This window comes from Octopus bimaculoides, chromosome 9 (assembly GCF_046866305.1).
Source record: "Octopus bimaculoides isolate indiv1 chromosome 9, ASM4686630v1, whole genome shotgun sequence".
Classification (NCBI taxonomy): domain Eukaryota; kingdom Metazoa; phylum Mollusca; class Cephalopoda; order Octopoda; family Octopodidae; genus Octopus; species Octopus bimaculoides.
This window is the reverse complement of record NC_142936.1, coordinates 16551379-16571378: the sequence shown is the minus strand read 5'-3', so window position 1 is coordinate 16571378 and position 20000 is coordinate 16551379. Positions and strand designations below refer to the sequence as shown.

The 20000-nt window shown below is 35.9% G+C and overlaps 1 protein-coding gene across 3 annotated transcripts in view; it reads right to left on the bottom strand.

Moving 5' to 3' along the window:
- Window positions 1-6587: 6587 nt before the first annotated feature.
- The window catches only part of LOC106876900 (calcitonin gene-related peptide type 1 receptor), a 156174-nt gene continuing 142761 nt past the window's right edge, over window positions 6588-20000 (bottom strand). The window contains exons 11-12 of one of the 3 annotated variants that reach the window (XM_089357184.1): window positions 13132-13173; window positions 6588-7233 (exon numbers count right to left, since the gene is read on the bottom strand). In XM_089357184.1, coding sequence (XP_089213310.1) covers window positions 7003-7233; window positions 13132-13173 — 273 coding nt within the window. In that variant the 3' untranslated portion in view covers window positions 6588-7002. Of the gene's footprint in view, window positions 7257-13131; window positions 13174-20000 lie in introns of all 3 variants that reach the window. The other 2 variants (XM_089357183.1, XM_089357186.1) reach the window with 2 other exon arrangements.

Here is a 20000-nt window from a genome sequence, read left to right as displayed (position 1 = left end):
ATATATATATATAGAATAAATAGGTAAGATCCAGACATGCTCAATATAGAAAAAAACATAGTAGAGCTCAAATGATTTGAGTAAAGGTAAACAGTAAAGGTAAAGAGTGATCATAAGAGGAATCCAGACGATTTGATAAGGAGATAATGATGCAAATAAACAAATAAACACTCTTGGGCTTGATATATAAACTATATATACATACATACACAAATACACAGAAACACAGACACAGACACAGACACAGACACACACACACACAAACACACACACACACACACACACAAACACACACACACACACACATATACATGTAAAAATGTATATAGAAATAGATATATATAGAAAGAGAAACAAAAACTGAAATCATTCAGATGAAAATTCATGTATAAGAATATAGATATTTATATATTTACAGAACAGATTAACATGATGTACAAAGGATACAGAAAACTAAAATGAGTGGGTATGGTATTTCAGGCCCGACAGCCGTTTCTGGATGCTCAGAATTACGTAATAATTGCGCAAAAAGTCAAAAGTACCGTAAATAGAACCAGTACCATAAATCCGGCCTTCGTCTTCAGGATGGAGAGATTGACATCTAGATGCCAGTGTTATGCCTTTTTGCACACTCCATCTGCTAGCGTTACAACTATTACGTAATTCAGAGCCTCCAGAAGTAAAAGCTATCGTGCTAAGGAGATACACCCTTCCAATGAACGGTTCTTATCAAATCAGAAATGATTTGGGCCAAAAAGAAGCAACACACCCTGACCTTCATGAGGAAGTATCCAAGCCATCGCTTCCCTTGGTCAAAATAGCTGACAACTCTCACTAAAAACACAAGATATCAATATAAATAAAGAAGGGTACATTGGACAATGTGTATGTAATGAACATTATTTTTAACTTATATATATATATATATATATATATATATATATATATATATATAAACAAGTTAAAAATAATGGCCATTACATATAATTCCTGTATTGGATCAAATTAGGCTTACAGCTGTTTCCAGTCGTCATTACAAGTACATTACTGATAGGTTTATCCAGTTGGTTTATTGATTAATAAACCTCATTAAATCCTTCAGTATTTGTTCTGTTATACATACACACACACACATACACACACACACACACACACACACACACACACACACACACACACACACATACACACAATTATATATTAATATATACGACATGCTTCTCTTAGTTTCCATATTATTAGTTCATTCACAAAGATTTGGTCGGTCCTCGGTCTGAGCGTATAGGATAAGATATTAACCACAGGTGTCAAGCAGTGAGACTGAACCTGGAATCATGTGAATGGGAGGAAAACTTCTAACCCCACAGCCACTTCTGCACTTATCTAATTGCAGTTGATTGAAGTTTTTCGACACATTAGATTACATATGTGGGGCCCTACCGCATTTGTATTTAGCATACTGTTGTGTCGATGCCCCCAAGCGAAGAAGTAGGCTCGACCAAGACATATAAATAGAAGTAGTCTGACCTTGGTAGGAGTTGACTAACAGTGGACTGACAGTTGAGTAGCTGACGAAGAGCAGTCGAGTAGCGATCATCCGAAGGTGCCAGATAGCAGTAGCTTAAGACATAACACATACATAATGTCTTTTTATCAAGAATATTGTTGATTTCTTTATAGCTGAATATGAGGGACGAGCTGCGTCCATGCACTTTGCTGGTCGTCTGAGACGGTTGGGACCAATGGAATTTATGATCAGTTTATATACATACTGCTTTATTGCCCACAAGGGGCTAAACATAGAGGGGACAAATAAAGACAGTTAAAGGGATTATATCGATTACATCGACCCCAGTACGTAACTGGTAGTTATTTAATCGACCCCGAAAGGATGAAAGGCAAAGTGGACCTCGGCGGTATTTGAACTCAGAACGTAACGGCAGACGAAATACCGCTAAGCATTTCGCCCGGCGTGCTAACGATTCTGCCAGCTCGCCGCCCTTCAGTTTATCAGTTTATACATATGTGAAGCTCTATTTTGTATTTGTGTTTAGCACACAGAATGTCTTTTTGTTGTAAAGAATATTGTTGATTTCTTTATTGTTGAATATGAAAGAGGAGCTGTGTCCACGCACTTCGTTGGCTGTCTGCGACGGGTGGGACTAATAGAATTCATGATCGGTTTAACTATCTTTCAGTCGATGTCTGCAGGGAAATGGCTGCGAAGAGAATATTTGAAAGAGTTAAAGCTCTTGCAAGAAAGTGTCTTATGAGTGTTCCAGGTGAGGGTAGGGGTAGGAGTGAAACAAAATAAGTGAGAAGAGAAGAGGAAAGATTATTATAACCTTTACACTTATTATAACCTTTATGCTAACTGCTACATACATATTTTGATGTGAGCTGAATCAACGCCTCCCCCCCCCCACCAAAAAGAAAAGAAAAGAAAGAAACAAACAAATACGTTATTATTGTGGTTTAGAGCCAGATTAGCAATAATATGATCATAGGTAACTCAGCCAAGACGAAATCCACATCCCTTATATTTTAAAGCATAGTTCAGCGGGGACTACGTTATAATCCTGAAGATAGTGTGAATTATAGTATGATTTGGTTGTTATTTGTAGCATGACAAAAACTGCGTACAGATGCTGCTGTTGGCTCGAATTGCATTATTACTTGCTGTTTGTCTGTTCTTGTTGATGAGATGCGCAATAACGTTGCATCTTTTCCCAGCACTTACCATTTACATATAACAATATCCAATGTCCAATGTCCACTGAATGAATTACATTAATATATATATATATATATATATATATATATATATATATATATATATATATATATATAATTAAGGGATCAGCAAAATATTTGCTTCACCATATACCGAAGTTCAGAAAAATAGCAGCTAAAAAAGCTGAGAATCTCACAGATAGCATCACTTGTAACTCACAAAGGTAAAAACAAGAAGAAAAAGAACAATGAAAAACTAACCAATTCAGATGATTAACAGCAGACGCGTTTCAGGATTATGATTAATAATTAACAATTAATAATCAATTTCCTTCATCAGTACTGTATTTCAGTAGTAAATTCGACTATGCTAGAAAACCCTGCAAGCATGGACGGGTAGTTCCACACTGACACAGATCAGGAAGCACAGTTCTAACTGGCTGACCGAGGTGAATTCAGTTGTGCTTCCTGATCTGTGTCAGTGTGGAACTACCCGTCCATGCTTGCAGGGTTTGCTAGCATAGTCGAATTTACTACTGAAATACAGTACTGATGAAGGAAATTGATTATTAATTTGTAATAATTATATATATATATATATGGATGGATGGAGGGAGCAAAGCAGTTTGATTCAAATTCGTTGGTACTCTTGAGTTTCAAGCGTGATGCTAGTCGTCAGCTGTTTTGAATTTGAATTGGTTCATACATGTAACTCCCAATAAATTGGCTGAGTGCCCGTCTTTCGTTTGTCAACTCACTTGTATATATATATATATATATATAAATTAAAAAATATATACCATAAATATGATAAAAACAACAAAGACAATAACACTTGATACACTAACAAGTACACATCCCCTTATGTACACTCACATGTCTATGTATCTGTATGTGTATCTGTATGTATGTATGTATGTATGTATGTATGTGTGTGTGTGTGTTTATGTATATATTCTTTTATTCTTTTGTTCTTTTACTTGTTTCAATCATTTGACTACGGCCATGCTGGGGCACCGCTTTTAGGTGAATAAATCGATCCCATGACTTATTCTTTGTAAGCCCAGTACTTATACTATCGGTCTCTTTTGCCGAACCGCTAAGTCCAAATACTTTTGCAAAGATGTAAACTCCATAACACGTATTGCGTGCTCTGTTATTTCATATATAAACACACACACACGCCCCCCCCCCACACACACACTCTCACACACTCCTCACACATATATGTGTGCGTCTTTGTTTATGTGTGTTTGTGTGTGTGTGTGTGTGTGTGTGTGTGTTCATCAAAGTATACTGTTTTGTTGAATGCATATTAGAGTTTATTTCTGACTCAGTGTGTCGATCAACATTCCACGCCTATACTCGAGCTGCGTTGTACTTGCATTGTCCAAGATGGGATAAGCTGGAGTGTTATAAACAAGAATCACATCATGTTTGAATAATGACACAACCAAATATTGATATTTTGAGGGAATTTAATACGTACGTTTCAAGTGCTTATGTGACGAATTATTACACAAATAGTCATCTTCTTCAGTCATTAAAAGCAAAATAAATGATAATTTCAAATTTACTCTCATAGAAAGTAGATTATATAAGTCATATCTAACCATAGAAAACCCTATTGAAAGAAAGGGGGAAGAAACTAGAACAAGTTAAATATACATGAGGCAAAAGGAAAGATAGGATGGAATAACTTAACATAATATAATATAAATAAATAAGCAGAGAATAAGCTTCAGCCAAAGGAGGAAAAGAACGAATAATATACTACACTGCCAAGGACAAGACAATTTTTAGGGAAGGAAAATTACTTCTGCCTTTCTCTCTGGAACACGGTAGTTTCAAATACAATAAAGTACTTAGGCCATTTCTATGGTATTAAGCAGTAAGATCATAAATTGAATTAGAGACAACCATTTGTGCTGTTCAGATATTCTGTTGAATAAAGTTGTGGCCTTGTGCTTATTATTATTATTATTATTATTATTATTATTATTATTACGAAATCAATGTTAGACTGTCTAAGGCTACAAGGGCTTTTGGAAAACGTCCCTATCGTTTGTGGGATGAACATGGTGTCAGTTTGAAAAGTGATATTTTGTATGTTGAATGCACTTTTGTACGGGGCGGAAGCATGGACTTACTGCTACAGACTACTACAGATATTTGAAACCCCTCACATATGCTGCCCGCACAATATCTGCAGCATAAAGTGACAAGATAAGATGCCAAATGTCAACATTTTAGAAAAATGTAGTATCGCCAGTATCGTAAAGTATGCTGTTGAGAATTCAGTGCAGGTGGGCAGGACGGTGTTCGAATACAAGATGATCTCATGCCGAAAATTCTTTTGTATGGCCAAGCAGAGAGATTCCGCAGTAAAGGAAGACCCTTGCTACGGTGTAAGGGTAAGTTGAAATAATCACTAAACTCCCTACAGCTTAATTTAACAACTTGAAAGAGTTATTACCTAAATCGATCTGAGTGGCGTAAAATATGTCATGGTGCGTCTAACAATTCGAGTTGAAGAAACAAAACAATAAAAGAATTATATCCTGCAACCAACAGGCATGTTTGTCTAATCCCGGGCAAAATCAAAATCATCATGATGACTCCATAGCAAAACCCATACCTGAACTCAAATTACATTCACACTTCCAGAGCAATTAGACACAGCTTCTTATATTTCTAATCCTTTTTTTAAAAAAGCCTTTCCTTCAAGCACTCATATGTCGAAATCGACGGGAGTGACGATTATCATCGTCGTCGTCATCGTCCTCCTCCTTAGCCTCATCCTTCTGCATATACTCAAAAAATATCCTGAATCTGCTACACTTTCAATACTCAAAATGCCCGAGAAATATATTTGCGGGTTATTAACACCATGCACAAGAGGAAAAAATAAAATATTCTTAATTTTCCTTTTCTTTTTTCTTTCTTTTCTTTTCTCTCTTTTTCTTTTCGCCAGTTATAGAATTGAAACTTAAAGACTGCTGATGTCATTCCATCAGCATGTGAACGTTGGTTGCTCTCGTTCATATTTTAGATTTAAATTTCTATAATTTTGAAAATTTTATCACTTTATTTTGAACTCGACAAAGACAGGCTTGCTGTCGAAATATCGTATTATTATTATTATTATTATTATTATTATTATTATTATTATTATTATTATTATTATTATTATTATTATTATTATTATTATTATTATTATTATTATTATTATTATTATTTATAACAGTATTATTGCTACCTTTTCATTGTACGTTTCTGATAAGCTAATATGCAACACTCCCCAACTTTATTCTGCAGTATATCCGAATAGCAAGTTTATCTTTAGTTCAATGTACGACTTTACATCTTAACAGCAGAGCCATAGCTTGATAAGTACTTTGCATGGCCAAAACATTTTCATATATTTATCCTAAACGTCCATATTTGTGTTCAAGCTTAGCCCCTTCTTCAAAAGTTCTGAGTAATATAAAGCTTTCCTTTCACAAGTTCCAAGTCACTCTTGTGGTTGAAAAAATTGGTAATATGTATCATATATAATGCATGGACTACGGGAAATATGTCCTGCGTTTCATATGTGGTACACAAGAGAAGCAAAGGGTTAAAGACGACATGTCGTCCTGAGAACAATGCAGAAATTCTTTAACTACTTTAAAAATTGTCTTTCGCAGTATAATATATTATTCTTTCTTTCCCTTCTGTAGTTGAATCTGATTGTCTCTTCATTTATTTACAACCTTATTTTATAATTACGTTAGCTTTACTCACATCTCCATTGATAATTTATATATCTACGCTTTCTTTTATCTCTTTTCTTTATCACTCCCTTTTATCTCTTTCTTTCTGTCTTTTGTTTTTACGTCTTCTGTGTCCTTATTGAAGGAGACTATTACATACAGGGCAAATTTGAAACTACCTGTGCATTTCGTTTGTAATGACTGTAGAGGATAATTATCTCCATAACAATTTATTGCATAACCACTTGAAAGGTACATATTAAATGCATTCAAAATATTAATACACACGCATGTATGCTTGTTGAGTGTGTGTGTACATAAGAACATGATCAACGTCTGTAGGATAGAAATGTGCGTGCGTGTATGTATGTATGTATGTATGTATGTATGTATGTATGTGTATATATATATATATATATATATATATATATATATATATATATATATATATATATATATATATATATATATATATATACGTATATCTGAGTGCACGTGTATGTGCAAATCTGTTTTACACTCCGCCTTCCTTAATCACTGTTAATGGCGTATAGTTGGCTGCGTTGTTATTCTTGGCTGATTGTCCAGTGTTTGTATTAACCAAACGAGAATGACCGTTCAAGTGGATGAATGAGCGAGTGTTGGCTGCCGGAAACTGGGTTGTTGTCGTATAAGAGCTGCGATCGGCTGGTCGCACCGACGAATCCTTCATGCGGTCGAACGCCTTCCGAATATGACTGTGTACCTTGCGAAGAGAAGATTTAGCACCTGTGAATTATTAATTGATATTTGAATAATGTAAATTATAGTAAAACACACACACACACACACACACACACACACACACACACACACACACACACACACACACACACACACACACACACACACACAAACACACACATTGTAGTGATAGTTAATATCTTGCTTAAGATTTAATATGATACATATTGATGCCTTTTCATTGCTTTCATTGCGACAGCATCTCACTGCACGCCGATTCCTTGAATTGACATTTTATTGATTACTCGTGTGAAAACATTAGAAACGTGCAATAAAGTATCTGATGTTTTCTCGCGATCTGCTGTTAATTTAGATTATTTCGTCACGCAAGTTCAGCGACAAAGTACTGTATATCACCTCAACTGATATCTTCTTCAATCTGTTTATTTTCAGGCAGGCCCAACTATTTGTCTAGACACAGGCTGGAGGTCTCTACTTCCTATTTAAGTACCAATTGTATGTTTATGCTATTCATTGTAACATTGATCATAAACAACAAACGAGGAAGCTTCTTTGTGGTCTAGAAGTAACAGAAAAAAACCTACTTTAAGTTACATCCTACCGTCTCTCATAGGAAAGCAGCTTTGGACAATATCATTCTATATCTATCTATCTATCTATCTATCTATCTATCTATCTATCTATCTATCTATCTATCACTGTTTAATTTGTTTAATTGTTTAATTTAATTAACTATAACCAAATTCTCAGAGTTAGTATATTCCATGTGGAATTCTGCGGAGATATTTCCGGATTTAGCGCGCAAAAACGAGGACTTTTGAATCTTACCGCAATGTATAATTTATTAGAACCGCATACACATGCTTTCCTTGTGGTGTACAACTTAGTGTGCGATTCTCTAAATTGTATCTATCCAACGGTCTGTACTGATGAGAAACAGATATTTTCGGTAAGAAAATATTGATTTCGAAACATATATTTACAGATAATTGTATTTTTTTGTGTAATTTTCACTGGTCTTGCTCGATTTACTTTATCGTTGCTTCGCTAAATTCCCTTTGAGAATTATTCGGTCTTAGCAGACACTTGACATGTGATCTTCTTCTAGCACATTAGCAGTCCACCTAGTGGCCTCCTTTATATATATTTTTTATATATTTTTATATAAACATATCACTACACACACAGACATACATACAAAACACAGTTTTGTCGTGGATGGAACACCTTTGATCATAGGTATGCTTAATCAGATATAAGGGGATAAACAAGAATAAAAGTAACACCATGAGAATACTGAGATAATGGAGGCGTGTAGGATATAAGACCAATGTGCTGTACCAAAAAGCAACACAAACATAAATAATGTATACGCACAATAAATGAACTGGATGGTTCAATAAAATGGTTGAAACTTGGGAATTGGCATCGGCGATTCAAATCGTCTGCGTCTATTTCTTTTGGAAACATTGACTGATGTCCATCAGTCAATGTTAGAAAATTCTACTTCGAAACAACAACAAAGTTTTCTTTTGTATTCTGCCAATTTGAATTTCTTGCAATGTCATTTGTCTTGAGATAAGTTACACAAACCGTCAAGCCCTGTTATTGATCACATGTTAACAGGCAAGCCAATCGTTCGCTTAGGTTTAAATTGATGATATTCTGATTGCTAGTAAAACTGAAAACTCGTAAGCCCAGATAAATCAGAAGGCTGCGTATTCAAATTATGTTACATGCAAGATGGATTATTTAATTTTCTTGTTTTTGATTCTATCTGACAAATTGTCGAAACTATTTTTGGTTATAATAAATAAGCCTCGACACGATGAATGATAATAGAACGACTGGAGAAAAATGTCCAAGGATGACTGCTGCGCCAAAAAGCAAATAGTAAAGTGGGTGCTAACACATTTAAAGTAGTGAGCAATGAAATCATCATTTTATTCTTTAAAGCGGAGGAGCCGCCACAATCTTTAGAGCGTTTAAAAAATGTCATGCGATATTATGTTCGAAGTTCAATTTCTACAGAAGCCAGCTTCAGCCTTCATCACTCCAAGAACTTCTTAGAGCAACGAACAATACCAGTACCAGTAAAATACTGATGTCTATGGCAGTGACTAATTACCTCACCTTAAGAACTGGCAATTAAAAAAACAGAACCATCTCTTTTGTTGTAGGCGCTTTGGGAATGATCAAGGTAGGTACTGACAATTTTTTTTTACCAGATCCCTGGGAAACAAACAATCTATGAGATTCAAAAAAATGTGTTGACATCAACCGTCCACATTCTCATGAAGTTTCTCTCCATCTCATATACGTGCCTTAGTTCTCTGGTTGAGACCCGTCGGAAGATGAGATAGAATGCACATCAATCGGAAAATCAGCATTGCTTAGAACTGCAAGAATTTTCGCAGGGTTCCTGAAGCAGTAAACAAGTGTCACCTTAGTTTGCTGGCCATGGACAGCTGAGACTTTCCATCATACCCAACAAAATAGCTGAGAGTTTTCATCAAATAATAATAATAATTTTCTACTATAGACACAAGGCCTGAAATTTGTAGGGAGGGACTAAGTTGATTACATCGACCCCAGTACTCAACTGGTACTTATTTCATCGATCCCGAAAGGTGGAAAGCAAAGTAGACCTCAGCAGGATTTGAACTCAGAACGTAAAGACGGACGAAATACCACTAAGCATTTTGCCAAGCGTGCTAACGATTCTGCCAGATAACCGTCATATCATCATCATCATCATCCTCATTCTTCTTCTTCTTCTTCTTCTTCTTCTTCTTCTTCTTCTTCTTCTTCTTCTTCTTCTTAATAATAATAATAATAATAATAATAATAATAATAATAATAATAATAGTGGCATTTTCCAGGGTGACTCACTATCACCACTCCTCTTCTGTCTAGCCCTAATACCGCTCTCAAAATTGCTCAATGATGCACAGTATGGTTATAAAATATTTGATAAAAATATAAATCATCTCATTTACATGGATGATTTAAAGCTCTTTGCAAAAAATGACCAACAACTCAAAGGCCTACTAGCGATTGTTAAACAATTCAGTGATGACATCAGGATGCAATTTGGCCTTGATAAATGTGCAAAAGCTATCTTTATCAAAGGAAAAATGACAAATACATCTAATGTGAACCTTGACCAGCAAAATGTCATAAAAGAGTTAGAACCAGCGGAGAGCTACAAATACCTAGGGGTAATTGAAGGGGACAATATCAAGCACTCAGTGATGAGGGAAAGGATCAGAAGAGAATGTTATCGCAGGGTGAGAGCAATACTGAAGACAGAGCTGAACGCGAGAAACAGGATCGAAGCGATCAATGCTCTAGCCATACCAGTCGTGACTTACAGTTTCAACATCGTTAACTGGTCAATTACTGAAATATGTAATGTTGACAGAAAAATACGAAAACTGTTGACAATGCATAGAATGCACCACCCTAAGGCAGATATAGAACGTCTTTATCTGCCAAGAAAAGAGGGAGGTCGAGGACTACTACAGCTGGCATTATCAATGAAGGTAGCCACAATTGGCCTAGACACCTATATGAAAAACTCTGAGGACTGGATGCTAAAACTTGTCTTAAAATATGAAAGCAAGAAGGCATCTTACTCAGTAACAAAACAGGCAAAGGAATATCTAAGTGAATTCCAATTGCAACAAATTCAAGAATTAGACGAACTAGAAACACCTACAGAAAAAGCTAAGCGCTTGAAAACCCGTGCTAAAATTGCTGCCTTAGCTATTATGACTGAAAAATGGCATGGAAAACCTCTCAATGGCAAATACCCAAAGAGAGCGAATAATGCAGATATTGACAAAGCCCTTACCCACCAATGGTTAATGGCCTCTGGATTGAAATCAGAAACAGAGGGGTTTATCATAGCAGCCCAAGATCAATGCCTACCTACAAAGAACTACCAGGCCAACATATTAAAGAACGGCAGCTCCCCATTATGTCGTATATGCCAACAACAAAATGAGACCATCGATCATGTTGTCTCCATGTGCAGTCTGCTTGCGCCTACAGAGTATCTCAACAGGCATGATAGAGCTGCACAATATATTCACTGGGTAATATGCAAAAACCTGGACTTGCCCCATGATAAAAACTGGTGGGAACACAAACCACCCCCAGTACTTGAAAATGATCACATTGCACTCCTCTGGAACTTCACCATTCAAACTGACAGAAAGATAGACGCAAATAGGCCAGACATCATACTGAAAGACTTCAGACAAAAATCATGCCTCCTCATTGATATGACTGTCCCAATTGATATAAACGTATCTGTCAAGACCTACCAAAAACTGAGCAAATATAAAGATCTTGAAATAGAAATTAGCAAAATGTGGAATCTGAAGACGAAAACAATACCTATTGTCATAGGTGCCCTGGGAATGACAGCGAAACGGGCTGATTACTACCTAGCTCAGATACCAGGAAACCCCAAAATGGCTGAAGTCCAAAAGATAGTGCTCATGGGAACTGCCCATATCCTACGTAAAATACTGTCTATGTGATCTCAAATTTTAAAGCAAACATAATTTTCTTATGGTTTCTTAAACATTCACTTGAACAAAACTGTACAAATCCAAATATATGGTACCCTAGGCATAACACCTACATGAACTTCTAACTTGTTGTCTCTTGAGGTCTCTGGGTGAGACTTGGATCCAACTTGTACAAATGCAAAACAAAAGTCAAACATAAAATAATAATAATAATAATAATAACACTAATAATGGTTTCAAATTTTACCACAAGGGCTGCGATTTTGGGGCATGGGTTGAGTCGATTACATCGTCCCCAGTGAAGAACTACCAAGGTGCTTGGATAAAGTCAGATGGATGGATTGCGCATAGCCAAAAAAAAAAGAAAATGGTAGTTCTTCATTAGGATGAAAGGTAAAGACGACCTCGGCGGAATTTAAACTCAGAACATAGCAAAGGGCGAAATACCGCTATCATAATAATAATAATAATAATCTTTTCTACTCTAGGTACAAGGTGTTTTCTGGCAAGAAGAGGGGCCTGTCGATTAGATCGACCCCAGTACTTGACTGATATTAAATTTATTGTTCCCGAACGATGAAAGGCAAAGCCGACCTCGGCGGAATTTGAACTCAGAACGTAGCGACGGGCGAAATACCGCTAAGCATTTCGTCCAGCAGGCTAACTATTGTGCCAGCTCACCGCCTTGATGATGATGATGATTATAATAATAATAATAATAATAATAATAATAATAATAATAATAATAAATACTATAGTCTCATAAGGCAATCATGACAAGTGGCTAAAATCTTAGTATATATACTTACATACATATATATACATATACACATATACATGCATACATATACATATATACATATATATAGATATATATGTTTTATATATACATATATATATATACATACATTTTGTATATACATACATATAGATATATATGTTTTAATATATACCTATATATGTATGTGTATGCATGTGTGATATATATATATATATATATATACACGTATAGATAGATAAACACACACACACACACATATACATACATATATATATATATGTATGTATGCATGTATATGTGTGTCTCTGTGTGTGTGTGTATATCTATCTATACGTGTAGATATATATATCAAACACATATATATATATATATATATATATATGTGTATGCATCTATGAGTGTGCGCGTGCGTATAACAGAACTTTTCTTGGGGATAAAAATTCATTGCAATACTAAAGACTACCTTCAATTAAATATTTAATGGTAAATGAGCATATCTTAATATTTATTAACTCAAAATAGTCTTTATTAATAAAAATACGCAGTTAATAGTATAGAAAACTGAAGCAGTACTCACTTCTCTGTTTAAAAAGCAAAAGACAAGCGCAACAAGTCCTCCCTGGAAATAAAAAATAAAGAGAACATCGTGCATTATTCAAGAATTGAACAGTTGTCTTTAATATATCATTAGTTATATTCAAAGACAACATATAAGCGTTTAAACTTGAGAGAAGCAGAGGGGCTCAATGCAGGAAATCACTGAAAATCTCTGTAAATCGTTGTAAATTATTTGGAAATCTTTAAAAATTGCTGAATCCCATCTAAACAGTTAGTTTTCGGATTCAAAGTCCTGTCGCAAATTCTCTTATAACCAATATATTTTTGTTGGCACTCCGTCGCTTACGACGTCGAGGGTTCTAGTTGATCCGATCAACGGAACAGCCTGCTCGTGAAATTAACGTGCAAGTGGCTGAGCACTCCACAGATACGTGTACCCTTAACGTAGTTCTCGGGGATATTCAGCGTGACACAGTGTGTCAAGGCTGGCTCTTTGAATTACAGGTACAACAGAAACAGGAAGTAAGAGTGAGAGAAAGTTGTGGTGAAAGAGTACAGTAGGGTTCACCGCCTTCCCCTGTCGGAGCCTCGTGGAGCTTTAGGTGTTTTCGCTCAATAAACACTCACAACGCCCGGTCTGGGAATCGAAACCGCAATCCTATGACCGCAAGTCCGCTGCCCTAACCACTGGGCCATTGCGCCTCCACAATAACCAATATAATACCATGGTTAATATACAAAATGTTTTACATGGACACAATACTCGAGAGAATTTCATAACTTCTTTCGACCTACTACAATTAGAAGCCAAATCACAGCCTCAAACCACAGCCTTGCTCTCTTAAGTGAATATAGGCTATGTTAATGTTGTCTTAAATTAACTATGTGGGAAAGTGGGTAAATCAAAGTGAGGCTGACACGTGTTTGATCGTAGGTCTATTCAATTAGAGCTCATCTGAACGCAAATAACAATAACAACTGTAGAACTATGTGTTACCCCTAACTGACGGTCGTTTAAGAAACTGATGTATATTTCGTTAATGTTCCACTCAGGATATAAGCGGCACAAGTGAAGTCAACAAATGAAGTGGATATCAACCAAGAAGCGAAAATCGCATTAAGGGTGAAATTTCCTTATAATGAACTTGGCAGGACAAAATGAATAAAATAAAATAAATAAAATGGAAGTAAAAACAAGACCGTAAAATATAATAAAAAAATAACGATTTTTCAAAACGAAAACAAAAAGACTCATTGTTCTTTGCTTGTCCACTAAAAATATTCAAAGGATTCCGAATTTACCAATTTATCAAACAAAAGATTTCCAACAGCGATTTCCCGTCTTGTTGTGGAGTTAGTATTTTTTAAAATAATTTTCCAAAAGTAACAACTGGAAAATAAGAACGAAATGTTCCAAACACAACCCAGTACTTTTTTATGGAATTTTTTATGGATCTAATTTTTACGGAAATGTACTCTCTATGCAAGTGTTTTAATCTGAGACAGTGTTGAAACTAAAACAATTGCAGCATGGAATAAACATATTAATCATTCCAAAACACACAAAGAGTATGAACTTCACTTAAACATTAATTGTTTGTAATATCTATCGTTTATCTTTTAATTGTTTCAATTATTAGACTGCAACCATGCTAGGGTACCTCCCTTGAAGAACTTTTACTCATTATTCTAAAAGCCTAGTACCGATTATATCGAACTCTATGACCGAATCGCTAAGTTACATGAACGTATACACACTAACACCGGTTGTCAAGCGGTGGTGGAGGACAAATACAGACACAATTGTGCACACACACACATACACACATTTATACATATATATATGTGTGTGTGTGTGTGTGTGTGTGTGTGTGTGTGTGTGTGTGTGTGTGTGTGTGTGTGTGTGTGTGTGTATACGACGGACTTTTTCAATTCTCGTCTACCAAATCCACTCACTCCGGAGCCATAGTAGAAGACACAGTCCCACGTTTTCAGTGGGACATGTGGTTGGGAAACACACAGCCACACCTTCACCGGTGTCAAAAATTTCGTCGCTCCCACCTGCGACCTGGTTACTGATCGCATTGTTCAGTACTCCAAATTTGTCAGTGACCAGGTCACACAACTCGAACGACTAAAACATTTTGGTACCATCTGACAAATAATAAACGTTTAAATGAAGTTAATAGTTTTTGTGTGTTTCTTAATGTCTAACGAGTATTTTTCACTTTTCAGTCGTTTAGGATTTTATCATTTCAAGTTTCTCCTACTCAACCAACCGCTTTTTCTTTAAGAATTAAACTAAGAATTAAACGATCATTTCTCTCTCATGTTAGTAAGCACGAAAATGTCCCAACCGCCGTCACTTGTCTGTTACTAGATTTAGATTTCAACTAAAAGGAGACAATACAGATCAAAATTAAAGATAATACATTTTATGAGGGATCACTACCGAACCAATTTATTTGGCTATGCGCAATCCATCCGATATTATCAAGCACCCTGGTAGCCCTTCATTAGGGGTTCTAATGTCTCTCGTTTTCGATTAAGAAGAGGTACACTGATGCATTTCTTTTTACTACTGCTCCACTACTTATTTTGATTCGTATTGTTCAGTGCGATTCTGCATATAAGCTTCTATTGCAGTTCTCCATAAATTGTACTTGTTATGAATCGCATTATATTACAACTACTGGTATTAAATTATTCAAAGACAAATTGCACTAAATTTTATCTTGTTCACTCATTAAATTTGATTTATGTTGTTTGTATTTAAGATGAAATTTGAATTTTAAAACATCAGGGATGGTCACCATTGGAACGTTTTCTTAGTTACCAATCGACTGGTCATCTCCCCAAAAATTTCGAGCCTTGTGCCTAGAGTAGAAAAGAACAAAGCTTTCTATAAGTCACATGCTACAAGTAGAGTAAGCTCTCTCTCTCTCTCTCTCTCTCTCTCTCTCTCTCTCTCTCTCTCTCTCTCTCTCTCTCTCTCTCTCTCTTCTCACCCTCTCTATCTATCGACCCTTACTTCTGTCTGTTTCTTTATCTACCTATCTACTTTTATATTTACAGTACTTCCATATCCATAAATATTTTATATATCCTTAATCTCTTAAATCCAAAAGCCTTTACATCTCTAAATCTATCATGAAAACTGAACCTCCTCATACCGCCTTGTAATCTACTACTTTTTACTTTAATTTATCTTGTTTTACTTTATTTTAGTTTATTTTATCTGACCCTCCTTTACCTTCGTAACATCTAACAGTGTTACCCTGTTATCTTACTACACACACACACACACACACACACACACACACACACACACACACACACACACACACACACACACACACACACACACACACACAAGTTTATATTGATATGTATATTTCGTATTTTCACGTGTGAATCTATTGAAGCCCTCGCCTGTATCTTATTATAGTTCAGCTCAGGAAATTGAATTTATCCACTTTTTATCGACCTTTTCAGTGAAGCCTTACATAAAATATTCCTCAAGTTAAATCATTGAAGTACTTAGATATATGACTGCTACATAATACATACATACATACATACATACACACATACATTCAGACAGACAGATAGACAGACTGGCAGGCAGAGAGATAGATAGAATGACAAACATACATGTATACTGACACACGAACACGCATACACATCATTCGGCCCCCATAAAAAAAGAAGGAAAAAGGAAAAAAAAAAACTATTCCGCAGCAAAAAACTTACTACAAGATATTTCTTCATTGCCTACATCTCAGGTCATTTCTTTCCGTATCTTATTTCACTGGATAGACTTAATGTCGGAGCATCAAATAATATATAAATTCATGAATAATTTTTCTAGGTTTTTCGATGAAAAATAAATACCGCGCTAAGTTTTTAATCTACCTCGAGGATTACGTATAAGTTTGTTGCCGAGTGTATATGTATATGCATGCTGGTGTGTGCATGTAAGCATGCATATATACGTGTGCATGTGTGTGCGTTTGGGTGTGTGTTTGGGTGTGTTTGTTTCGGTGTGTGTATGTGTGTGTGTTCACTACATGCGTATACATGAATATGTATGAACTGGTGTAGTTGAGTGTGCATATGTGTGCTTATGTATTAGGTATGTATATATATATAGAAATCGGGTTACACACCCACAAATATCTTAGTGTATGTATAAATATATATATAAATATATGTGTGTGTGTGTGTGTGTGTATGTGTATGTGTGCGTGTGTGTGTGTGTGTGTGTGTGTAGTAATTTTAGATTTGGGTGTACACCTTGTAGTACGCCGTTTAAAACCCGTTACTGTATTCGGCTACCTTATGTCATCAACAGCATGGATTTAAATGGCACTAATATGTTGAATGTCTCTTGTTGATTTTCTTGAAGCTGGCGACATGGTTGCGATGATTCTTGAATGAATTAGCCATTGCCCCAACGTAAACATACGGTCCTCCACTTCTGTGTACAGTACACTTATATTCAAGATTTGTACTCATACAGAGGTTCATCAATGGGCATCCTAATTTTTCTCTGCATTAGCATTTATTATATTTAGTTGTATATATATGGCAGTTTATTAACTAATACACGCACAGGCGCACATACACACTCACACAAAGAAATATGGCGTATACACTCATTGCCCATTTTTGTCTTCGATCTCATTGTTTGTTTACATCTGACATCTCGATGCAAAACGTTATAGCAAAAATTCAATGCTGGATATAATTTCTATAGAATATTTGTAGAAATAACCTTAAGAAAATAATGTAAAAAGCATTGCCAACGGAATAGAACGTGGTATTGACTAATAAAAACATTTAATATATTTTATAGCGTATTTTGGTTGTAATACCACGTACCTACAAATCTTTAATATTTAAGTACCAGCTCCAGGAATGCGTTTAATATGTAAATTGGTATATCCAATAGCTTAACACCGCTGTATGCGGTAGCTATATAAGCAATCCGCTCGGAAGCGAGAATAGATTAGATGGATGCTGATGAAGGGGCAAAAACCACCCCCAAAATATGTCATTACCCATTTTTGTCTTCGTTCTCATTGCTTGTTTACATCTGATCCGAAGGCTACTCCGTCGCAGGGTTACCCATTTACAGTTCAGTGAACTGGACCTATGTGAAATGAAGCGTTTTGCACAAGAACACAACGCGGCGCTCGGTCCAGAAATCTAATCTACGATATAGCGATCGTGGGTGCAACAACCTAACTTCTAGGTCACGCACCTATGTGTATGCCTAGCTCTTTCTTTCTCCTTTTCTTCCTCTCTTTTTCCTTCTTCCCTCTTTCTCCCTCTCTTTCCTCTCCCTCTCCCCCCTCTCTCTCTCTCTCTCACACACACACACACATATACATATAACGATTGTCTAAACACCTATGGCGGTCCTTCTTCTACATGCTGAAACCTAAATAAATTATATCCTGTTATTAAGTTTAGTATTTTTTTATCTCTAAAAAAAATTGCCACACTTAATAAGCCCTAGTTATTTTCACATCAATGCACACATGCGCTCGCACAGCGACATCACCCCCATCATCTATCGCTTTTGAAACTTTAACTCCAGTCTTAATTTCTAATGATGATTCTACTATTCGACTCGCACGCACACACACTTATAGCGCATCTTTACAAATATTCGTTTACACTCCACCAGTCTTAATCTTGAATTCTGCAGTTAACTGTCATCTTTCGACCTTGTTGACAATATTTTATAATTTCGTTTCTTACTTTTTTGCTTATCTTTTCAAATTCTGTTTTTCTCTAATTTCTAATCTTCCATTCAACAAACACCTATACATATACACATGTATACACACACACACATGCATAAACAACCCACCAAACCAAACAAAAATTCTGCATACTAAATATAAAAAGAAAAACAAATATAACGAGCCAAAATCTAGTAAGCTACAAATAAACAAACCTACATCCACATCCAGATTAATACGAAATAATATTTTCGGTTCCCAGGTGTTATAAAAGGTCGATGACTCCCAACTAGAATGAAGCCACTGGTCTCTGTGAGGCATCGAACTATCTTATTATAGCATTTGTTCTACGATAAAACTGTACTCCTCACAGTTTGTTGTATCGAAATTATAAAGATGGGATAATAGAAGAATCACACACACACACACACACACACACACACACGCACACATACGCACGCGCACGCACGCACACACACACACACACACACACACACACACATGTATATATAGGCGTAGGAGTGGCTGTGTGGTAAGTAGCTTGTCTACCAAACACATGGTTCTGGGTTCAGTTTCACTGCGTGGAAACTTGGGCAAGTGTCTTCTACTATAGCCTCGGGCCGACCAAAGCCTTGTGAGTGGATTTAGTGGACGGAAACTGAAAGAAGCCCGTCGTATATAAGTATATATATATACATATGTATGTGTGTGTATATGTCTGTGTGTCTGTGTTTGTCCCCCCCAACATCGCTTGACAACCGATGCTGGTGTGTTTATGTCCCCGTAACTTAGCGGTTCGGCAAGAGAGACGGATAGAATAAGTACTAGGCTTACAAAGAATAAGCCCTGGGGTCGATTTGCTCGACTGAAGGCGGTGCTCCAGCATGGCCGCACTCAAATGACTGAAACAAGTAAAAGGCCCCAGCATGGCCACAGCTCATGAGCTGAAACTAGATAAAATGAAAATGAAAATGAAATATATATGCATATATATATATATGCATATATATATATATGCATATATATATATATATATATATATATATATATATATATATATAGAGAGAGAGAGAGAGAGAGAGAGAGAGAGAGAGAGAGAAAGATTTTTTTCAAAAATTTAAGATTAAAAAAAATA